A 25,468-nucleotide genomic window follows, 5' to 3' on the forward strand; every position below is an offset into this window, starting at 1 on the left:
TAACTGCAATTGCAGATTTCGAACAGAGATGACGACAAAAAGGAAAAACTACGGACTGCAGCTTTAATCATGTATTGAATGAATTGTTTGTGTTAATTATTTATTGACTCTCACATAAAGATCCATAGACTCACTCACACCTGAATGAATCAGTGTTTTTTAAAGAATCGGTTGAATAAATGAGTCCAATTATTATATTATATTATATTATATGTTTAATCTTACAGTGTACTTTCATTTTCATCAGACTTTCATTTTATATTCATATATAAAAACCTTCATGCGTTTGCATCTAAAAACCCACTGTGAAAGGTCCACCTATGTGGTTCTTGACATTTCTTAATTGCACTTTAAAAATCAGACAGTGAGAAACCTCCTCAACCCCTTTAGCACCCTTGAAGTCTCATTTGCATGAACCTCAGTATTTGGCAGGTTCATGCTTCACAGGACACATCAGGATACACTCAGCACGACTCCAGCACGCTTGTCATTTAATGTCAGAGCTGCCAGTGGTCTGTGCAGCTAAACACTGGTGTCTTTACAAGCCTTATTGTCTTTGTCAAGTTTGTGGCACAAGAGTGATAGAGTCTTGGCATATTGTCAACATTCTTTCCAGATAGGCCAGAGAATAACTTCAAAATGGCTGTGGCCCAATTCTCATTTGTCATAAAACGTATAGGAGATTAGAATTAGTGTGTCCTACATTGAAAATAAGCATTCCAAAGGTGGATTTTGTTAGTACACTCATAAAAATAAAGGCTATTTATTGGCATATATGGTTACATGAAGAAACGTAAACATCCATGGAAAATTTTCCCTGCACAAAAGGTTCTTTATAATGGAGAAAAGTTCTTTAAAAGATTATTTAAAAGTTCTTCACACTAAGAAAAAATTGGTTATTTTAAGAACTGTTTCATGAAAGGTTATTTGGGGAAACCAACATGTTATTTTAATGGCATTGCTGTGGAAAAAAAAAGAAGTAACCTTTTGGAAGTATATGGATATTTTTTGGCTATAATATTTACATTTAGTCATTTAGCAGACGCTTTTATCCAAAGCGACTTACATCTGAGGACTAAAGCAAGCGAGTCATCGTGAAGAGGGAAGAACGATGCAAGAAGTGCTCAAAATACAAAGTTCAGGCATTGCTCAGAGTAGCAAAAGCCAGACAAGGGAAGATTTAAAAGGGGAGGAAAGATTTAAAAGAGAAGAATTAAAAAAAAAAAAATTTTGTTAAGTACTCACGGAAGAGATGAGTTTTCAGTTGTCTTTTGAATGCTGTCAGGGATTCTGCATTACGGACGAGGGTGGGGAGATCATTCCACAAAATATCACCCACAAAACCTTGATCCCCTGAGTTTTAGGGCCAGATTAGCGCCAGTGCAAACCCTCTTTTGGCATTATAAAAACTACTGTCAGGATTTACTAAAGACATGCAGTGAAAAATTAGTGCTGAAAGGTGTGGACAGGGTTATTTTTGCAGCTGACCTTATTCCATATGCATTTGTAGAAGTTGCCCTTTTCAGATGCAAAATAAGTCTGTAAACTGTGACATAACCAATATCTACAGAAAACTGCTTAACAGAGATGATAATATGATAGAAATGCCAGTCTAACACAGAACAGCTGGTGCTGCTCCCTGTACAGCGTTTACTCTAAATGCCCATCTCAGGTTTTAAGCACCATGGTCATAAATTTATAATAATGTAACTCTTAGAGAGGAATTAGGGGTCGTATTATTGGAAATTGATGATGCTGAGCCATTATGATGTTTAACAATTTAGAGCAACGGGGCTTTTGTCTTGGCACCTGCAAAGGCACGGCCCTCTAGAGAATTGAACTTGCCGGATGGCTGTCTCTCAAATATTGTGAAGGAATGAATTGTTCCGATTCGGACCAAAGCTCAGTACATGATCAGCGAGGGAGCCATTAATCATACTGAAGCAGCCAGCGCTGCTTTGTCCATTTACACACATATAATGCCACCCAGCCACTGTGAAAGCATTTGGAAAAGATAAACTTTTTCTGTTTAGTGCATCATGTGTTTCATACTGTCTGTATAAATGTATTGAATAATGTCCAGAATCAGGTTATGCTTAGTAATTTAGTTTGTATGATAACCTGTACATTTTAACTCGTTGAGCTCCACCTGTTGCAGACAGTTCTGCATAATTTGGTACTAGTGATGGAAAACGCTTTTAGAGAATTGAAAATAAAAGGAATAAGACAGAAAAGACAGGTGGTTAGTCATTAAATGTTTTTTACATGCTCTGAACAGTCTCTTGCAGCTTAGCATGCAAGCTTAAGGGAAGGGCTACATGACGTCACTCATGCTAATCGATAAAGGAAAAGTGTTTTGACATCACCAGTTACCGTGGCAACGGCAGTACGCAGCTTTTATCTGCATGGCAGGCTGAGAGGTTGTCAGACAGGGCGTTGCTTTGTTGTTCTCCTCATCTGCACTGAGCTGGAGTTGTAACGGCTGTCAATGTCAAACAAGACTGTGCCACTTTAGCAGACTAATGTGCACTATGATAAGCATAGACTGAGGCACTCTGTGCTTTTCGATGCAATGAGACTTTCAGTTGACCTTGATAAGCCAAATTCAAGGTGAAATGTAGTTTTTAACTACCTTCATACAAGATCTTGATAATAAAATAGCAAAAATAGCCACATGTTAGATTGGATTGAGTTTCATTCTCATTTTTTGCTTTCTGGCCAGTCACAGAGTATTTGTGTGTTTCAGGGCAGTGTTTGTGTGGCCAGTGCACTTGCCACCCACCCGGAGATAAACGTGTTCATGGCAAGAACTGTGAGTGTGACAACAGGCAGTGTGAGGACCTGAACGGAGAGATCTGTGGAGGTAACACACAAACACACACAGCAGGACAGACAAGCATAATGGTGCCATTGTTTGATATCTCTATGGTGCTGGTCTATGAAAATCCTATGAAAAACTGAATGGGAATTGACCATAGTGATGCAATCCATCATTGGGGCTTCCAGCTAAACTCTTGCTTCTTGTCTCACCGCAATGTATGAGTTTTTCTATAATCATAATCATATACAAGCTTGTGGGTTTAACCATTAACCTATAAAGACTCAAGCTGACTGAACAACACATCATTCAATCGACAGAGGGCATTGACATATTAGGTCTGAATTTAACTTACATTTACACCATCTGACTAAAGGGATATTGATCATAAACACCAGGGAACTAATCATGTTATACATACGGTTCTGCCAAGGGTACGTAGGTAATTAATAGAGAATCAGCATCTATCCCGTTGAGTGCTCATCAAAAAAATTTAAAGTAACTCAAGTCACATGTTTTCATTAGGTTATATTTGAATTTGGATGTGAGGTTGAGTTGTTAACCATCCTCAAACTTTCACTTTTACCCATTTAGGCAAATTAGCAAACCATTTCCATACATGACAGGCGAACAGTGTAAATAGCAAATCATAGACATGATTTGTCACATGTATTTTGCCACACTTTAGGACCTCTATGATCAATTTGAAACTTGAATTACTGGTGTTGCTTTTGGACATTGTTACTTTTAAAAATAGTTTTGTATTTTATACTTACTATTTCATCTCATATTTCACTTTTTTCTTTTATTTTTACAGTTAATTATTGTTTATTATTTTTTCATCTAAATGAAGATGCACTCCTCTGAGAAAATATCCCTTCTACAAAACTGCCAAAATGATTAATTATTTAATCCTACTTCTCTGAGAAGTTTGAACTCTTGTTTGAAGGCATCTAGGCACAGAGCGTTGACTTGGGAAAGTTTTTGCCGAGGCCAAATGCTCATCAATTTAGTCATTTCATTTTAATTGACATTTTCTAAGACTATTTGCTTTTGAACAGAAGCTTGAATCATGCAGATCCCAGTATGTACTGTACTTTAAGATGACTACACCACAGGAATAGTGGCACTGGAAATTATTGACAGACTTGTGTATTCTTAGAATTTGCTGACATAGAAACAGACTTTACAGATTCTAGTAATTACACTATTGGCTAGAAAGCAATACTAAACAAGATGATTTTCATGCCCTCCTGCTGGGGTCGTCAGGTCATATTATTTTGAAGAATTGTTTAACCAACCAAAAGTTGGTTAAAACAAAAAAACAAAAGGTTTGGTTACTGTTGACTTCTACTGTATGAAAATAAAAAGACATTTCTTTAACTCACCATAAAATCAAAATTGACAATTCTTGTTTTTTTTGTGGAATATTGCAGTATTCATTATAAATCTTTATGAAACCCGGTGAAAATGTGATGATAGATGAGCACAGCAATTTCAACCATGGTACACGTCTGTATATTAAAGGCCCACTGAAGTGCCTTGGAACGTGCAGCTTTGTATGCTGTGTTGATGTCATTTCCACTGAAACAGGAAGCTAAGGTGGGACATATTGAATGGCCCCTCCCCCTTTTCAAATTGCCAATTGAGTTTAGTTTACCTCACAGATGATACGTTGAATTCAATAGTAGAGGTGAGAATAAATTCTAGCCATTTCATTCTTAACCAATGTACAGTTGGATAACGGAATAAAACTCTAGCGTTTGAGCAACCGAGCACACATCTCCAACCCATAATACTCCGTGACGTGTCAACGGTTGCTTTGGCCAGGTGGTATTTATAGCATAGGGGGCGGGATGCTTCAGATTATAGAGAGCATTTTATTGGACAGAAGAGGAGATAAAAACCTGAAGTATAAATGAAGTGCGCAAAAAAACACAAAAATAACGACTTTATGTCAACTATTAATATCCTTCTCTGTGGGCCTCGAGTCAGTTCACTAGTGTAATAGCCTACGCTTCTGTTGTTGTACGTGACACGCATCACACACATGACCAGCATCGGCCAATAGTGAGCCTACGTGTGACGTAGCTCTACGCAATCTACTAAGTTAACTGACTAGAGGCCCAAAGAGAAGGAAATGAATAGTTGAAATAAAGTCGTTATTTTTGTTGAGAAAAAGTATTCTCGTCGCTTGATAAACTTAAGATTGAGCCACTGTAGTCACTTGGACTATTTTAACGATGTTTTTAACAACTTTTCGGGGCTGGCAAGTTTCAATCCCTGAAGAAGCCTATGGACTAGTATGGAGGAGTGATCCAGCTCTCAGATTTCATCAAAAATATCTTAATTCGTGTTCCAAAGATGAACGAAGGTCTTACGGGGTTGGAACAACATGAGGGTGAGTAAATACTGACCGAATTTTCATTTTTGGGTGAACTATCCCTTTAAGGCTAACATATCCATACTAAGAGCTAAATAAAAATACATTTTGATTTCAGGGGGTCTTTAAGAACGACATTACTCCACTTTTGGTGGGGATACACATTTAATGCTGCTGCTTTCTGAATGCTTACTGTGTTGTGTCACACAGCTCGGCTGGCTGCCCTTGTGTGGGCCAGCCCTAGGAGATGTTTAAATATGTATAGGTCTCGGGACTGTGACTGCCCGAGTCACAGTCAGACAGATGAGAGTCTGCTAACAGAAGAGAAGTGTGGAAACACGCCGTCCCTCCAGTTCCCAGCTCAGAGAGACAGCCGTCACACACGCTGATGAAACGTTCATCTCAGCTAATTGCATAGATGGTCCTGCAGGAGTGAATTGGTGTTCAAATGAAGGGCAGCCTTCAGATATGCTTTGCCTATCATGGGATCTTTAGCTCTTGAGAAGCCATTCCAGCTGTATTAACGTGAAAGTGTTTTACTGAATCATCAATATTTCAGATTGGATTTATATATAATTTTATGAGGCACTTGCCTGAGAGTTTAGGACTAGGCTACATTCGTCTGAGAATATCCTTCCAAAGATAGGTGTGAGAAGCACCGTGAATTCAAACATGCCCACACTCGAATTGGATTTACAGGCGGGATAATGGGGAATCGCAGGTGCGCTTTAATTGAAAGGACTGCGGTGCCACTCACCAAAGCAATTAAATGCTCTCGTAGGCTGGCTGATTGAAGCAGTCAAGCATGTAGCTCTACCAAGAGTGCATCAAATGGCAAGCCTGTATACCATACACCCACAAAATAAACGAGTTCGAGAGAGGAAGACAAAGGAGCCACATACAAAAATATTTTCTTGCAGTTATTATAAGGTACAGTGGGAATACACTGCCACCCCATCCATTTATTCGAAGTAGCTACTACAGTGCCTGTTCGGTTTATTTATTCACTTTGCCATTTCATAACCTCCTAAATAAGTATTTTATAATAACTAAGTGTGTAAGTACAAGCATATTTCACAAATGAATCTCTGTTGTGATTTGGCCCACTTTGCACATCCTCCGCAACAAATATATTTCCTCCCAAACTGTAGAAAATAAACTATTAAATTGGGTACTTTCCTTCCTATTTTAATTTGGTGTTCCAATTAGGTTAAAATCACCTTGCACAAAATGAAACCTAACCTAACCTAAACCTTAAGTCATAATTACGAGCTTGCTGTGTTCAAGTGCTTTGTCGTTTTTATGGAGGACACCAGGTTTATTCTTGCCTATTTATTTGTAAAATCTTGTAAAAGCCTAAATAATATAGAGTCCCATTCATTTACAACCATTTATACATTCACTGTGATAATTTCGGTTAAATGCAGTCTTTTTTCGCTGTGTATAAAACTTACAATACGCTTTAAATTAATATTCATATATGTAGATATGCACTACTTTAACAACAAGACAATGCATTAGCTATTGGGGGGAATACCAGTCACAGCAGCAATCGTTCTCCCCTCCGCCATGTTTAAAGTTTATGGCATGCCCAACTCGGGAACACATTTCTGCCTTTTCAGATGTAGTCTAGGCTAGGGGAATCCGTTTTTTTTTTTTCCTTTACCAAGCACTGTTCCAGAAAGTAAGTCAGTCAATGGATTTAGTTGTTCTATAGCTCAGTGTATCACAGTGAGTCACCAACTGCTCTTTAGATTAAGGGAAAAAACACAGTTCAGCTTCAATGTACATTTGGTTTCTTTGCAGCCTACGTGAAATGACGCCCATGCACAAATCTCCCGAAGTGACGCTCTTGTAAATGCCAAACAACCCGGTCCATAAGTGATGAGGACAATTCAAATGACAACTTTATAAATTATGTCTCCAACCACTTTTTATTACGTTTATGATCAACCTGATCATAGCTAATGCAAGTATGTAAATACTACAGATTTCCAAGCAACTTTTCCTTTAAACATTGGACATGAACGGCCTCTCCAAGTTCTATTTAACACTGGGAAGCTCAGAGATATGTGTGTTATTGACAACATACTACCATAATGTGGTTGGAGTACTAATGCATGCAGGCTTGTTTAGCTATCGTCACCTATGTATAGGCTTCAGTTTTTTTGGTTTTAAACATTATCATGAGTGCTGTTGTTCTTAATGCTGATACAAACATGACTGCAACTATGATACTGTTTTACAGTTCAATAAATACAAAGTTTATTTTGAGTAATTTACATTATATACACAATATTGTACTTACTGTCTTTCTTATGTACATACTGTCTATTTTTCTCAGCCAATGAACATCCAAACAAAGTGGAGCAACAGACTGTAGTGGAGTTCCAAAATGAATCTGTAGTTTTGAACAAATCTTCAGTGAATTAGTCAATGGCTCACTCAATTCGTTCCTGGACAATTCAGTGTTATGAAAGAATCGGTTGAATAAATTATAGAATGACTCATTCTTAAAGACAGTCACTTGTCGCCACCAACTGGCATAACGATGTAACCTGCGGAAAGAATCGTTGAAAATCCCTACCACTAATGCACAGACTGTGTGGAACTTATCAACAACGGTAAAAATCGCACTTTGTTGCACCTAGGGAGGTGAGATGGTGCCCTGGTACCCCCTTGGAAGTTGGTGACCAACTCTTTCTACTGTATATACTTTCAAAGCAGCTTTACAGAAAATACATGTTTCAACATTAAAATTAAGAGTAATCTGCTATCACGTGACTGAGTCAAAGTAATATTGCCGCAATGTACATTTTTAAACTATACAGATCACACAGTTTGCCAACATTATGTAGTCATTTAAGCAAAAACAATGAGCATGTTAAAGCAATGATTTCATAATATTTAGAAAATGAGCATCCTGAGGTAGAAACAGAAAATCAAATGGAGATTTATTAGTGTAGCAAACTGTTCATCACTTTTCATGCAAAATCATGTGCATCTGATCTGATATAGCTGGAGTACAAGGTTATAAGATGTATTATGTGAATGCTTGGCTAAAGAGATGTGTCTTTAATCTAGGTTTAAACTGGGAGAGTGTGTCTGAGCCACGAACATTATCAGGAAAGCTATTCCAGAGCTTAGGAGCCAAATGTGAAAACGCTTTCTCTCCTTTGGTGGACTTAGATAGGTACTACCAAAAGTTTTGTGACCTTAAAGAGCGTGTTGGATTGTAGCGAGTAGAGGATAAAATATAAATTAAATACACATGAGCTGAACCATTTAGGCCTTATAAGTAAGTAGCAATATTTTATAATCGATATGGAACTTATAGGCAATCAGTTTAGAGATGATACTATAGGAGTTATTTGATCATATTTTCTTGACCTGGAAAGAAATCTAGCAGCTGCATTTTGGACTAACTGTTTTTTGTTTATTGAGGATGCAGGACAACCAGCTAGTAATGCATTACAGTAATCTAGTCTAGAGGTCATGAATGCATGAACTAACTTTTCTGCATCAGAAACAGATAACATCTTCCGAAGCTTAGCAATGTTTCTGAGGTGGAGGAAAGCTGTTTTTGTAACATATCAAATATGATTCTCAAAAGAAAAGTTACTCTCTAATATAACACCGGTCTTTAACTGTAGAGGATGAAGAACTGATTCAAGAACTGATTCAAGGGGATCTGATTCAATTGTAGAGGATGCAGATTTTCTAATATATTTTGTGTACAGGTTTTTGGTCCAATGAGTATATCTCTGTCTTATCTGAATTGAATAGAAGAAAATTACTGGTCATCCAATATTGTATATCTTTAACACACTCTGCCAACTTGGATAATTTAGAAGTTTCATCTAGTCTAGATGAAATATATAACTGTATCAGCAACATAACAATGGAAACTAATCCCATGTTTTCTAATATTACCAAGGGGCAGCATTTATATTGAAAATATAAAATTAAAATAAGTAAATTAGTGAATAAATATATACAACAGTATAGTACTATAGGTAGAACAATATACATTTCTGTCAGGACCACTATCGTCAAATACGATTGGCAATTGCATACAGTTAGGATTGGTGGTATGGTTCTGTTCTGGGAAAAAACTCCCTGCGCATCCATGCAGCCTAGCATGGATAAGAACAGGGAGAGCAGCAACAACCCGCTTATGGCGCTTTTCCGCAGCTTGGTTTGGCTCGGTACGGCTCAGTACAGTTCGGCTCGTTGCGGCACGGTTCGGCTCGCTTCGCTTTTCCACTGCGTGGTACGACTCGGCTCGGCGCGGCACGGCTCGGTTCGCTTTACCTCGGTTGCTTTTCCACTGCACTTAGTACTGCTTCAAAGTGGGTGGGATTACTACTGATCGTTATAGTTTATCCGCTCCTCGGCAACTAACAAGAGGAACGTCTGCACTTCTCGTCCACTGACCACGATTCAGCCATTTCTTTTTTGGAAGTTTTTTTTCTTCAAGCAAGTCAAGCAAGTAGTTTTAAAACATTGGAGGCTGTTACTGGCTATTTAAATCTAGCAGGTTTGATGTCTCGCAAATACAATGACGCTGGTAGTGACGATTCTGTCTGTCTGACCAATCAGTGATTTACAGTGCTTCCACGTCACATTTTAGTATCGGTACGGTACGCTTGGAATCTCAACAGAGGTGGTACCATTTAAAGCGAGCCGAAGCGAGCCGTACCGTACCGTACCATGCAGTGGAAAAGCGCCACAAGTGAGCCGTGCCGAGCCGAGCCATACCGTACCATGCAGTGGAAAAGCGCCAAAGCGTGCCGTACCGAACCGAACCGTACCATGCATTGGAAAAGCGCCATTAGAGTAAACAGAACAGAACCAACATGAATGTATTGCAGAACATAATTCGAAAATTTATTCTGATTCAATGGGAGTCAGAATGCCATACTGACTGGAGGAGAGGAGGAGCTGGGGATGGAGGAGGGTAATTGGCTCCTGAGAAACTCGATAGCTGCTGATAATACTGAAGGAGCTTATACATGTATACAGTGATAGACGTCATATTCCTATAGGTAGACGGGGATAAGCTGAGAGTAACATGACCTGCCAGAACTGACGCTACCCTTATTTTTTTTCCTTATAATATTGGATGATCATAATTATATTTTGGGGGTCCATGGCATCTTAAAGGTTGAAAACCCCTGCTCTAATCTAAGTCTAAGTCTATGTATTAAGCTTCAATCAAGATCTCGGCTATAGATAATAGTATTTTTTTCACGCCAGCTGAAACAAGGGATTTGACTGAGTACAATTTAGACAGCTCGTTACAAATGCCGAAACCAAACCTCAACCTCATCCAAAGCGATCCGAGAGGCTAAAGAATGTTTCATCCCACAGGGTCCATAAGTGATAAGAGCTGTACAGCTAACGCAACACCATTAGCCAGTCTGGAAACAAACCCCTGTCTGTTTGAACCAATTATATTTACCTGGATCAATCAGACTGTTGCTTTGTTTTGGCAGATACAAATGGTGGTTTTCTTATAAGGAGAGAAAGTGATTGTGTGTGCACGCGCACGTACATGTGCGCTGTGTGTTTCCCCTAGGCCACGGCTTCTGCTCGTGTGGCCGCTGTATCTGCAGTGATGGATGGTTTGGGAAGCACTGCCAGTTCCCCCGCAGCTGTGACATGACGGACGAGCAGAGCAAGAGCCTGTGCGAGACAGCCGACGGCATCATGTGCTCTGGAAAAGGTAAGAGGGACGATGCTTCGAGCGCCACCTTAAAAAAATCTCTTAAAATTAAAGTGGGTTCCCTCATTTGTTTGTTGGGAAACAAAGTGAACAAATTAATTGATTCCCCACATATGCTTCTCTAATGAGGTGGATAGCCCACACAACTATCAATTGTTATTTGGGTAGGGTTTGTGTCACATTTAGTTGATAGAGAAGGAATGAGATTGCATCTTCATAAGAGCTGTGGCATAGTGGTTAGAAGCCACATTTGGCTCTAGTTTGCGTCATATTCCAATACCTTTTGTTAATCTCATCATAGAAATGACTGACTAAAATGTTTGTTAATGCCATTAAGGGCATTACTTTTTAAAGACAATTTTCGAGAAAACTAAAACATTAAGGCTACTGTATGTAAAATGAACACTCTTTAAATTAATTGAAACGAAAATCTCCTACAAGATTACAAAAGCTCAGCATGTCTGGAGCATGTGCGCAAACTGCTAGACCATGATTCCTATCTATTTCTTCTGTGTAAAGGTAAAGATATTCTAAACTTTTTTTTTTTTTAGCTTTTCTGTAAAGTCAAGTCAAAACTGGGAAACATGTTTGGTGACTGTCTGACAGAAACCTTAACATATAATTTGCTCTTCCAACCTGTACACCTGCTGTCGTAAACCACACACGACACTGAAAGCAAAACTTTAAGTTTTAGACTTTAATAAGAGGCCAGTTTCAGTATCGTATGTGACCTGTCAGAAAAGCTTAACCAATTTTTTTTACATTACACATAGTCCTCTGAGTATTCAACTTCTTTCTCTGAGCATGTGAAGTTACACACTAATACGCTATATATATAGGGTTTGTTGGAGCCGATGACAGAACACTATTTGTTTGCTGTTGCTTGCAAGAAAGTAAGAACTTTCATCAAGATCTTTTCTCAAATTAATGCTTGGCCTTCAGGAAGAGAGTTGTTCTGATATTTATCCACCATTACTGATATCTAGTAAAATCAATGATTTTTTTTTTTAAATGATCTGATATTAGATATTTAATCATTTAAAGGGACTAGGAAAGATTGTGTACGAGTCGCTGTGCACATGTAAAGATATCAGAGTAAATGTCTTTAAATAATAGTTTTTTAATGCAAATTCAAATTACACATACGCAAATGTTTTTTATAATTTGTAATTGTCTAAAACAAATAACTATTTTCATATCGGCATTTGCTTTAATTGTATTAATGGTGCAGCTGTATTATCGACCAATGCAGATTATTTCCAAATGGCCAAACATCAGCATATCGACTGGCCTAGCTTGTATATTGGTCTGTTACTGACTCATTAGAAACATGAAATTGGACCTTGCAAACAACAGCTATTTCACACATTTAAAAAAACAATTTACCCTATTTTAATTCCAATTAGGAATTGTATCACAGCTTTATGTGTTTTATAATCACGTGAAATAGCACAGGAGAATAATGGAAGACTAATGGATCTCCAATGGTTGTGTGACTGAAGGCTAATTTGTTCTTGCAGGCTCTTGTCACTGCGGTCGCTGTATCTGCTCACCACAGGAGTGGTACATTTCAGGGGAATTCTGCGAGTGCGACGACAGGGATTGCGACAAACATGACGGTTTGGTTTGCACAGGTATGTTTTCAAATGTAGCAAATGACAGATCTCTTTGTGACGGATAGTGAGGTTCTCTGATGTGGCTGCCGTTTGATTAGACCGCTCTTTGCGAGCCGTCCAATCAGTGGGCTCCTGCTGTGTTGTTCTCGTCCTGCTTTTCAATGGGAAAGATGCTCCGAAGAGAGCCGAGATTTTCCTTTGAAGCCCTGAAGAGTTGACCAGTCAGTGGTAATAAAAAGCACAATGAATATTTGTTATTACAATAGCTCAAGGGCTTGAGGATGCTTGGACTGCTGTTTAGAAACTGTTTACTTATTGGTCTAATGACTTCATTATCAGTTGCCGTGTAATTCAACCAATTATACAGGTCCTCGTGCAGAGATGCGAAATTCATTACAAAACGAGATGGAAAAACAATTGACAAAAGGAATGCATAAATGTGTCTGTGAAATGTCACTGATTAGCATATTAACGATTAGGGCATATGTCATCATTTCCATATTCATAAGGATTATTAAAACTATTTTCTCATGTTGCTCAGGGGTAAACCTTCTTTTCTCTTTAGATGAAATGCAAACAATCAGCCAATTCTTTCCCTTACCTTGGGTAACAGTAATGCACTCAGCCTTTATAATTATAATCATTCAAAAATGTGCCTGCCAGTTTCTAAATAATAATCTTCATGGTTTCTTCAGTGAGATATTCTCATTACACCCACAATTGATGAGCACTGTGGAAAATTCAATGTATTAGGGAAAGCCATGGCTTAATTTCATGCACAGCAGATGCAAATTCCAACTGTTTGGGCATTGATACAATATTCAGCTTTCAAGCTTTCTTCTGAAAAAAAGCTGCTGTCACATACAGCTTTTCTAACGCATATGTAAACAACCTCACTTCAGCTGATCTACAAGTAGCAGGCGATATCATTGACCCGACCTATGTAGCTATATGTACTGCAAATTATGTGAATTCCCAATACACCTTTTAAGTAGCTGTAGAAAATGTTAGACACTCGGTATAGATCAATATGGAGTTTGAGTTATACACTTAAGTGTATAATATACAAATTACACACTTGAATTATCTCAGTAAGCTTCCACAGATAATTGATGATTATTGTGTACACCAGATTACAATGTTCACTTACAAACGCTGAATAAAAAGGACTAATAACACTATTTAATCATACCAGTGCCGCCACATGGACTGAATTTGAACTGAATAGATGGGACCCCAGAGATAGTGGCTCCAAAACTTGGTTTCCCTTTGCACATTTCGCCAAGGGGGTGTGAAAAGAGAAAGCATGTCGAGACTTGGAGAGTGATGATCTGGGTTTCTCAGTTCTGTCTCTTCTCTCAACTTCTGTTCCAGGGAACGGTGTGTGCAACTGCGGAAATTGTGACTGCTGGGTAGGCTGGACAGGAAACGCCTGTGAAATCTGGATTGGAGAAGAGTATTAACCCCTGGTGGAAACTTAAAGACTCTTTCTGTTGTCAGTCAAGACAAGAAAAAAGTGGCTACATCAACAGCAAACAAGGGAAAATTGATTCTAGAAATCTTTGCAATGTATCAGCCTTAATTTTCTTAAAGCGATGCAGTTTAAAATCAATTACATATAAAATAGCTGTGGGAGATGACTTCTATAATCCTCTATAGTTTTCCATATAACTATATATATATATATATATATATATATATATATATATATATATATGTGTGTGTGTGTATGTGAAAATTGTGTATAATAATGCTTACAGACTATTGACTGAAACATAAGCACAAGTAAAATGAGAAAATCCATGGAAATGGCAAACAGGTAAATAAGAGTATTTTATTATTATTCAGGTTGCAGTTTTTCAGAGCACTGCTTGTGTGAAAAGATTTGACCCTCTTTTATTTACAGCAAGTTTCATGAGACAAAACTCACAAGTTGTAAACAGCCTGATGCCAATAAATGTAACCTGCTCTGAGATGTCATGAGAATGAAAAAGCTCTTTTTTGCAATCTGCATATGTAAGCTATTAATAATCTGCTCTTGTATAAATCATATTATTTCCTGTCATATTTTTACTATGATGATATTTTGTTTTTATTATCTGTGATATTTGGGGCCTGTATGATTGTTAAATGTCATACTGTTTTCTTTCACTTAATGAAAATGTTGAAAGAAATTGTGCCTGTGTTGAAGGTGAACAATACTGACATTATTACCATAAATTAAAACAAGGATATGGATGATAAAATAAGTTCAATAATATATGTATTGCAGAAATATCACATTGAATTGGTTGGAGAGATTTCAGTACCTTTATATAAATATTTTATTCAATATGTTGTATCTGTGTATACAACAAACACAAACTGTACAGTGCAGACAAACTCTTTGCATATATGTATGTAAAATTAGCAGAACATACCAACAGTCCATGATACACATAGCCTACGACATGCAGTTCATATATGCCACCCTCTTCCCATGCAACAGATGAAGTAACTGTCAAATCAATGTTCAAAACCAATCAACAGACAATGGAGACCTTCCTTCACCACTGAAAATCAGAAATACGGAGAAAACACAGCAATGATCAATTGTTCAGCGATTGCTCCTCATTACGATAAACAACGTCACGCACGACCTGAATGGAACGAAACAAACACGGACTTCTGAAAGAGGAAGAAACAAACGAACATACTAACAAAATGCACACGTACTCACCAGTCACTTACAAAAATAAATTTAACCTTCGTAAAACCAGTTAACTGGTCTGCAGGGCAGCTGTAGCCCAGCATGTAGAGCTCATTGGAGTGAGTGATTTGTTTGGTGTGGAAGTGGGACACCAGCCTCGAACTGATTTCAAATATGAAGCTACTTTTCCTGTATATTACTGCATCTCATTCTAGCATTAAATTCGGCTTTGTACAGACAAATATCTATTAAGTCTAACTAATGTGCTTGAACATCTCCTAATATGAAACTAGCTCAAATTTCCAATAAATGAAAATATAGGTCTTCAAATGAAGTGTAGAATATATTTGTATTTAGCAGCATAGCCTCGGTCTACTTCATAACATTCTAAACGGTATTCATCATTCAAACTATGAAAACTGTTAAAGCAAGACAGGCTTTGTCAACTTGGCTGATAATTGACTAGTCGTTAAAATCCTAAGTAGATGTGAGTAGATGACGATTTCAAACGCAAAGTGCAATAGTCTCAATCCAGAGTATGAGAGAGCCTTATATAATCATGCCCATTCAGTGTAGCCCTACACCTCAAACTAGCTTCAGACATTTCTAGCTGTCCCATACTTTGGTCCTTAAGAAAACGCATGCAGGTGATTAGTAATAGGTACCCCGGTCTTGTACTAAATGAACATTTGAAGTAAAGGACATCATTTGGAATCTCTTCAAATTTGAATCGAGACGATTAAAAAGTAGAGACAATTGTTCTTTGTGATGAACTCTAGTCACAGTGAGGACAAAAACTGAAGAGGACCACCGTCCTCTGAGTTATTGAAATTGTTCGGCTGGATTCTCGTGTTTACGGACTTTGGTAACAATCAACTTTTATGTGTTTGTGGATTAAGTTGCTACTGAATCTCTCTGTGTGTGTGTGTGTGTGTGTGTGTGTGTGTGTGTGTGTGTGTGTGTGTGTGTGTGTGTGTGTGTGTGTGTGTGTGTGTGTGTGTGTGTGTGTGTGTGTGTGTGTGTGTGTGTGTGTGTGTGTGTGTGTGTGTGTGTGTCTGGGGCATGAGGCACCTTTAACCCAGCACAGACTGGGTACATGTTTTTGCATGCTGGGTTAGAGGTCATCACAGGCACATGATGAGCAGTACTGGACTCTGCATGCTGAGCTAGGAAAAACCCCTCTCATTTCAGAATCATAATATCTGGTAGTTAAAAATCTATTTATTTACTTATTTACTTCTCTCTTTTTTTAAGATTTTTGTTTTATTTGTATACAGTGAAAACATCGTAATAGAAGCCATTTCTTGCACTGCGTCAGCGTTGCAAGAACAGAATGTAATACTAACCTTACCCATGCCTTTGCTGAACAAAATGGGTGTGCAGCCAATAGTAATGGTGCTTACTTACATTGAGCTGTTAGTCTCGTCACATGTAATGTGCTCGCCAGAACTAGCCCATTGTTCAGAGAAGTCAGCATGTCAAAGAGGGGCCTTGACCAGAGGCCTACAAGGCCTATAGATATTCCTAGAGCCCACGCTCTAAATTAAGAGCAAAGAAAAGTGTAAATTCACCTAGTTACTGGGGTTGAAACCTGTCTGCACCATACTAGATATAGTGATATGTACTCTATACACCTTCTCCAGCTCTTGTGTTTGATTGCACCGGGCATGACTAATGCCCTCGCTGGCATTTGCTGTCTAAGTATACCTTTGTCCCTTTCTAGATATTACGAGAATGAGAAGACATGAGCGCTGAACCTTGGATAATGAGTTTGATTCTGTTTAGGAGGCTCCATCCACTTGATCAACGTCCCTTCACTATTGAAGTCGTGAAAGGACTTTAAGGATGGGTTTATGGAAATCCAACATTGTGTTTGAATAACTGCACACCAGAACGCATCGCACACTGCCCGGACAACAAATTTTGTAAGTAACCCACAAAAGGGAAAGATTTGGTAATTCGAGCTTTGAGTGGGGGACACCTAGAAAGAAAGAGACACAGGAGCATCCTTGATTTAAAAATAAAAAAAACACGAGTTGTGGACTGCAGTCCATATATGTATATCTTTACAGTATTACCCCAGAGTGTGGCTGGTGTTACTGCGTATATAGAAAATAGATCTGAAATGTACGGTCTCTGCTGCGACAGGGTTCAAGAAAAGGGTTATAACGGGCGACTGTTAGCAGGCAAAAGAACCGCCACTCAAGCGCCTGCGGTACACAATTTCATTCTCGTGGATTGTCTCAATTAATGAAAAAACATCGGCTTTATTGTATGTCAAAAGGCATTCCATAATCAGTTAGGGCATTCCATGGTGAAAGTTTAGCTGGTTTATCCAGTTGCATCCTCCTAGTGCACAGCTGACCACTCTTCCGGAGCCAGTCCATCGTCGAATTAAATCGGAACAGTCAGAGGAGTGTAGGGGGAATGTAGGTAATGGCGAGGAGAGAGCAGAGGACGCCTGGATCTGATCCACAAACATTGAGAGTCTGACAAAAGGAGCACGGCTCTCGGGGGTTGAGCATGGCCGAGCTGGGATCTGGCTATGTGGTGGGCTTGGTTTCCTTGCTGACAGGTTTGCCTCCGTTCATGACGGCCGGCTCTGTGCTTTTACTGGGAGGCACGGCAGGTTTGGGCACTGTCTCCCCCACGTCATGCAATGATGGCTCTCGGTACATAGCGACTGCAAAAGACATTAGAGAAGGCAAGAGTCAGTCAGGTAACCACATCTGTCTCTCTTATTGGAAAGGATTTTTGAGATTGGCCAGGAATATGACTGAAATCTGTGAATAATTATGTGTAGAAAACTTTTTCCCAACTCATTTTCATTTCGAAACCTGAAACTTGGCTAAAAAGACAACATCATTAGGGAAACTCTGACAGGACATGTGTGAGTTTGTCAAATTGCAGGCAAGCTGTCATCAGAAGATGGTCTGATCTCTTGGGATGCATTTGACTGTGTTCACTGCTTCATGTCAGTTCAAACTTACTGTATTCTTAGCAGTGCCGCTACACTACGGGTTGCAACTGGTGTTTAGGTGTTAGCGAAAAATATAATGAACACACAACAGGATGAGAGACTGGTTTAAAATGTGAGCATCTGTACACAGCAATAAAGCATCGCACAGACAGGAACGGGCCACACATCATTGCAAATTACACCTCAAACCGTACATAAAGCATCAATCTCACGCTAGCCAGACACATTTTACAGTGTGGCCATAAAGAAGCTGTAAGGAATATTGGGAAGGACAGGTTGTCCATCATTATTGTATGAAGGTAGGTATTAGATATGTAGTGCTGTGAAATAATGTTTATTGAGTAATAAATCATTATGTAATTAGATCATGGAAATATAAAGCCAATGTTTCTGGTCGAACCCTTGGTGAAGAGCTTATTATCAAGATAAAATGTTCATTTTACATCCTCATGATCCTCATTTACCCTAAATCTGAAATTCGTCAGTTCCTGTGACCTGTGCTTGCTCTGTACAGATGCTTTTCTAACACAAATTTTAATATTATATCTCTACAAACAAAAATGTGTTCATTTCACAGTTAGCATATGACTTCAGAAGACTTGCAATATAACACACATGCCATTTCAAATCATTTTTATGCTAGTTTTATGGTAATATTTTTTGTCTTTTTAGGATTCACGTTAATGTAAAAGATATGGATATCCTGTTGTGTTCCACCATAATCATACAGCATTTGAACATCAATAGGGTTCTTACCCTCAATTTTACCCAGAACACAGCTAACATCACTGATAAGACCTCTTTTGCTGATTACAGTGTTTCTCAACTTATTTTACACATTTCTAAAGTCAGTGCTTTCAAAACGAATAGTTCTATTTAATTCAGCAAAACTTATCGGTTACTGTTGTAACCCTAGTTCTCTGAAGGAGGGAACGGGAGACGTAACGTCGACGTGAAGACATAATTGGGATCCCTTCAGGGAGCCCTATCAACTTCGAGTGTCTACAGAACGAGCCAATGAATGTTGGGCGTGCGTGAAAAGCGTCACGCACCCCGCCCGCAGCGTGAGTATAAACAGGAAGCGGCGCACGCACTCTTTGTTTTTCGCTGAGGAGCCGAGATTATGATGGCCGTACAGCGATGGTCAGCATCCGTGACGACAGGACGTTACGTCTCCCGTTCCCTCCTTCAGGGATCAAGGGGTACAACAGTAACCGAGACATTCCCTTTCAGTCGCTCACGTTCGACGTAACGTCTCCCGTTACGGGATTACAACAGTAACCGAGACGTCGGGATCCCATGGAAAACGCCATGGTTGCTGCCACATCCAGCGCCCTGCGGAAGAATCTCAGACCCCCATCTGGCTGGGGCGGAATACCTGCGTAGAGGGAGTTCAACTGCTGTTCCGTTATACCCCACACAGTGGAACTCTTGGATAACACTGGGAAAGCGTGCATCTCTAGGGGAGAGGGACGCTGCGGAAACCACATCCTGCCCGAAGGGAGGTAATATGTGGAGAATACACATATGGACTGGCCGGAGGGGCAGTGCAACATATGGAATGTCACTGGGGTTGCTCCAGCCTGAGAAGGGGGAGGCTACACCAGACAGTGACGGCAGAGCGGACTCTGCCAAGGGAAAGACACGGGCTCACCGCAGGGAGCTGACCGTGGAAGAACAATGCATATGGGATCGCCGCAGGGATCACCACATATGGAACCCAGAATAGCACAAGTTACACAAGCATACGAGCACTATGCATGGCGTCGGACGCTCCGCAACGTCCGAATGCCGAAGGGGTGCGGAGGAACTCTACAGGGTTCGTCTGAGTGGGGAACTCGACTGGAGCAGAAAGCGCACATATCCGCTCCATGTGGAGGGGAGTGGCGCAGCAAGCCGACACTAGATCGGGAACTTCGGTGTTACCGGCTAAGAAGAAAGGAAGAAACCGGCTAAACACGTAGGCTATAAAACCTAGCGAACGTGTTAGGTGTCGCCCAGCCCACAGCTCTACAGAAGGGAGGGAGTGGAAGGAAACTTGGGCACGTATCCGGGCCGGGGTCTCAGGATCACGTGAGAGTTAGCTGGCCGAATTCCAGGCACGATTCGTCGCCCGAAAATACATGCAGGCCCCCTAGCCTCTTGATGAAAGCCAATGCAACCAGGAGAACTGTTTTATTAACTTTAGACAGAATTTTTAACTCACCTGATTGCAGAGGCTCGTAGGGTGTTCTCTGAAGTGCCGAAAGGACCCGAGACAAATCCCAAGAGGGTATAGAGAGCGGGCGAGGAGGATTTAGTCTCCTCGCCCCCCTCAGGAACCTGACGATCAGGTCGTGCTTTCCCAGCGACTTACCTTCAACTATATCGTGATGTGCGGCGATAGCGGCAACATACACTTTAAGGGTGGAGGGAGACAGCCTTCACTCTAACCCATTTTGCAGGAAGGAAAGCACGAGCAAAATCGAGCTGATCGAGCAAGTGCAGGGGTTCTCCTCGTGAGAAGAACACCAGTCAACGAACAGGTTCCACTTCAATGCATAGAAGTGCCTCATAGAGGGGGCTCTAGCGGAAGTAATGGTGTCAACTACCGCAGGGGGTAGGTCTCCTAGAACCTCCGTGTCCCGTTCAGGGACCAGACATGGAGTTTCCAGAGGTCTGGACGCGGGTGCCATAAGGTGCCCTGTCTCTGAGAGAGCAGGTCCTCTCTCAGAGGGATGGGCCAGGGAGGGGCTGTCGCGAGGAGCACTAGTTCTGGGAACCAGGTCCCGTTGGGCCAATACGGCGCAACTAACAAGACCTGCTCCTCGTCCTCCCTGACTTTGGACAAGGTCTGTGCAAGAAGGCTCACTGGGGAAACGCATATTTGCGTAGGCCCGGGGGCCAGCTGTGTGCCAGAGCATCCGTGCCGAGGGTCCCCTTGGTCAGGGAATAGAACAACTGGTAATGAGACGTGTCCGGGGCGGCAAACAGATCTACCTGTGCGGCCCTGAAGCGCCTGAAGATCAGCTGGACCACCTGGGGATGGAGTCGCCATTCTCCTGGTAGCACCCACTGCCGTGAGAGCTCATCGGCTGCACGGTTGAGCAGGCCCGGTATATACACGGCACGAAGCGACTTCAGATGCCTCTGACTCCAAAGGAGGCGATGGTGGGCGAGTTGTGACATGCGGCGGGAGCATAGACCACCCTGATGGTTGATGAACGCAACGGTTGCAGTACTGTCCGTACGGACCAGTACATGCTTGCCTAGTAGTGGCGTTCTGAAGCGGCCCAGCGCAAGATGTACTGCTAACAACTTGAGGCAGTTGATGTCCCAATGCAGTTTAGGCCCCGTCCACAGACCTGAAGCTGCATGCCTGTTGTACGTGGCCCCCCAGCCGGTGGCAGAGGCATCCGTGGTGACCACAGAGTGCCTGGACACTTGTTCTAGTTCTGAACACCTGCCCGCAGGAACGAAGGGTCTGACCACAAGCTGAGAGTTTGGCGACAGTGCGGAGTCACTTGGACTTGGCCGCTCTGCCACGCCCATCTCGGGACTCGATCGTGGAGCCGGTGTTGGAGCGGCCTCATATGAAGCAATCCGAGCGGCGTTACCGCGGCTGCAGATGCCATATGCCCCAGGAGCCTCTGAAACAGTTTCAGTGGTGCCGCCGTTCTGCGTCTGAGCGTGCTCACGCAGTTCAACACTGACTGGATGCGGCCTCGGTGAGGCACGCTGTCATGTTGACCGAGTCCAACTCCATACCGAGAAAAGAGATCCTCTGCCCGGGGGCAAGCTTGCTCTTTTCCCAGTTGACCCGAAGCCCTAAGTGGCTGAGGTGACTGAGCACCATGTCCCTGTGTGTCGTCGAGGTAGTTGAGAATGCAAACACCAAGCTCGCACATGGGAGCAATGGCCGGCTCCACGACTTTCGTGAAGACACGGGGTGACAGGGCCAGCCCGAAGGGTAAGACTTTGTACTGAAATGCCAGTCCCTCGAATGCAAAGCGAAGAAACGGTCTGTGTCGAGAGAGAATCGAGACATGAAAGTACGCGTCCTTCAGGTAGATCACTGCAAACCAATCTTGGGGACGGATGCATTCGAAAATGCGTTTCTGCATAAACATCTTGAACGGCAGCCTGTGAAGGGACCGGTTCAGGACGCGCAAGTCCAAGATTGGTCGTAACCCACCGCCATTCATAGATACAATGAAGTATGGGCTGTAGAAGCCGGTCTTCATATCGGCTGGAGGGACCGGCTCGATCGCATCCTTCGCCAGTAGGACTGTGATCTCTGCTCTGAGCACAGGGACACTGTCCGCCAGAACAAAGGTGAACAGAATGCCCTTGAACACAGGGGGACAGCAGGTGAACTGAATCGCATAGCCGAGTCTGATAGTACGGATGAGCCAGCGAGACGGGCTGGGAAGCGCTAGCCAGGCTCCCAGACACCGCGCAAGCGGGACCAATGGCACCACAGACGTACCCATGGTGGGGCAGCGCGGTGGAATGCAGGGACCCGACTCGGACGGCATAGCGGTGTACATGTTCAATTCACACCTGGCACGCATATTATATGGCATATTATATTGAAAGCTTGAAGCATAAGTTGGAGATTTTGTGTGTGCGTTTTTATTTCCGCTTTCAGATGCCTGTGTTTGAAAACCTTGACCTTAGTTTGAAGAAATGTGTTAAACCAGTTGAGAAAAAAACTGTAAAAAGGCATCAGGCAAAAACATATCTCTCAGGGACTCATGCTCTTCATTACCATTCTGCTAGTGTCACAGTGACCTGGATGTTAACCGTTCTCTTGAGGCTTTCAGAGCATGCTTTACCTTCTAATGGCTTGGGCAGGAAGTGAGCAGCTGGTTTAGTTTTCTTCACCCGGTTCCCCTTCATGGCCTGGCCATCTTTATTCAAGCCAAGGAACCATGCTCTCCCCGACTCCTGCTGCCTATACAGCATGGATGAGTAGATCACATAGTAGTTTTCAAACACAGACTCTTTAAACTTGCATTCCGGCGTAAACAGTTCCTGCAAGAAAGAGAGACGAAAAAGAACGGAGTCACACGAGAGCTGTGGGAAATTTTGTGTGGGATTTAGAAAAGACAATTTTGTCTTTTATCTGCTGAACCCCATGAACCTGACGTACCAATACACAAATCCTCACAAGTTGATATCACAAATAATCATATATAATTTGAATAATGTTTTTTTTATTAGTTTGACTTGGTAATATTTAATAAAAAAATATATATAATATTTCTAAATAATAATAATAATATATATAAATATAGCATTGTCATTTCTATCTCATCTCTACACCCCCTGCACTTCCATTAAAAATTCCCTAAGGGTTTGCAAACAAAAAGTTGGGAAACCCTAATTTCTAACATTCAGATTTAAGACACATTAAGTTCCATATTTATTTTGGCAGAGAGGGAAATCACAACAGCTATACGACATATAGAACGGATTGTACTTCTATCCCTCACATCCTTGTTTCCATTCGTGCATTAAATATGGCGGCCACTCTGAATAACATCTATAAATATGTTAATACAGATAATTGAACAGACAATGAATCAGTTTGTGAAGTTTTAGTTTGTGTAATCAACAGAATACAGACTTCCCAGAATAACATTAATTTCTGTACATTGTCCTATTACTCTCTCTGTATGTATAATGATATGCCTGAGGTCTAATTTGTAGGCAGACACTGCAGGTCTCTCTGCTGATACCTGAATGAGCATACAGACAAAATAATTGGCCCCAAGACCAAATGTGATATTCGCTTATGACAAATTAATCTCTACTTTCACCTTAACTCCAGGTGCCATGCTCAGCCAGGCTAAGTCTATTATTTTGTTCAAATATCCATACCAATTGCACAATCTACACTTTAGCAACGGCATTCCAACCTCTTCTTTGCCATCTTTTCACTACAACTGATTCCACCCATCAGAGCATTTGAGAAAACGTACTAAGTAAATTATGGGCATACTGTCATCTCACACTTCATTTGCCTCCACAAAATTTTATTTTGTAGTTCATTTGAAAAGTTTAGGATGCCAGACTGTGAATCTAGCAGAAGCACTAAACATTATCTGTAAATATTGAATATAAAAATAATTTCTCAAAACGAGAAGTTTAAAGGAAAATTTTTTCTCTCTCTCTCTCTCTCTCTCTCTCTCTCTCTCTCTCTCTCTCTCTCTCTCTCTCTCTCTCTCTCTCTCTCTCTCTCTCTCTATCTCTCTCTCTCTCTCTCTCTCTCTCTCTCTCTAGAAACTTAAGCCACGAATCTGATTAAAATTCCTTTTTTTCATAAATATCTCACACCTCCTTATCCAGAACATAAAACTGCATCAAATTATTCAATACAAGAAAGTAAAAACAAACAGCAAAGCTGTCAAATGGTGTTGTGATGCAAAGGTCTTTAAGAATGAAGGTATTTGAAGTTGTAATTCAGTAGAGTGGCTTTGCACATTCCAATAATGATTCAGTCCATTTGTTTGAAATAACTGGTGCATCAAAACCACTCCTTTCATGGTAAAAAACAAACAAAACAAAACACTTGATTTTCAAAAGTCAACGAATTTGCGACAGCTGAATGTAACATCTTTAGTGTTACATCACCTGAGTAACATGTAATTTATTTAAGCCACGAAATAAACTTAATTTCGTAAAATAAGTCTAATGATCTTCACAAAAAGCATTTTGAATGCTTTCTCCAGCACTTTTTAATTACACAAAAATGAAACATAATTAACCCCTCTTGCACATTACAACATCCGTAAAAAATTTGTTTGACCGTCGGTTGGAATATTAGAAATACAAACATCGACATAACACACTTATGGGCATCACTCACTTCACTGAATACTTGCCGGCTAAGAAATAAATAATTATTACCATACGATCTATCTGTTTTGAAATCCACATTGTTTGAATATCACAACATCGATGTCTGTCAAAAAATAACGTGCACAATACACGGTAGTTTATACTATGCATTCTGAATCTGACATTCTTGATTTTAATATTTTCAATAATTGTCTGTTCTTGACTGATCATTTTTGCATAATTTTGGCAATAGATGAACTGTTAAATGATTTATCTTGAGATGAGTCCCTGTAGTTGTCCAATTTGACTCTCATATGCTGATGTAATATATATTATAAACTTGACAAGTGATTTTTATAAAATGTAGTTTAATCATTATCTTCTAAGTTGTTTAAAAAATTACGGCAATTATCGAAGTTAAAACTTTAA

At 40.6% G+C, this 25,468-nt stretch overlaps 2 protein-coding genes across 4 annotated transcripts in view; one reads left to right on the forward strand and one right to left on the reverse strand.

Annotated features, from left to right (window-relative positions):
* itgbl1 (integrin, beta-like 1) overlaps nt 1-14,144 on the forward strand; it is a 58,117-nt gene extending 43,973 nt beyond the window's left edge. Inside the window, exons 8-11 of the mRNA XM_077216056.1 lie at nt 2,747-2,863; nt 10,783-10,929; nt 12,450-12,563; nt 13,920-14,144. Coding sequence (XP_077072171.1) covers nt 2,747-2,863; nt 10,783-10,929; nt 12,450-12,563; nt 13,920-14,008 — 467 coding nt within the window. The 3' untranslated portion in view covers nt 14,009-14,144. The remainder of the gene's footprint in view (nt 1-2,746; nt 2,864-10,782; nt 10,930-12,449; nt 12,564-13,919) is intronic.
* Nucleotides 14,145-14,851: 707 nt separating this feature from the next.
* fgf14 (fibroblast growth factor 14) overlaps nt 14,852-25,468 on the reverse strand; it is a 181,843-nt gene continuing 171,226 nt past the window's right edge. For 2 of the 3 annotated variants that reach the window (XM_077216059.1, XM_077216057.1), the window contains exons 4-5: nt 23,032-23,230; nt 14,852-17,917 (exon numbers count right to left, since the gene is read on the reverse strand). In XM_077216059.1, coding sequence (XP_077072174.1) covers nt 17,778-17,917; nt 23,032-23,230 — 339 coding nt within the window. In that variant the 3' untranslated portion in view covers nt 14,852-17,777. The remainder of the gene's footprint in view (nt 17,918-23,031; nt 23,231-25,468) is intronic. The other variant, XM_077216058.1, reaches the window with a different exon arrangement.

Source organism: Siphateles boraxobius, unplaced genomic scaffold (genome assembly GCF_051911475.1).
Source record: "Siphateles boraxobius isolate OS27281-9 unplaced genomic scaffold, OSU_SipBor_1 7, whole genome shotgun sequence".
Taxonomy (NCBI): domain Eukaryota; kingdom Metazoa; phylum Chordata; class Actinopteri; order Cypriniformes; family Leuciscidae; genus Siphateles; species Siphateles boraxobius.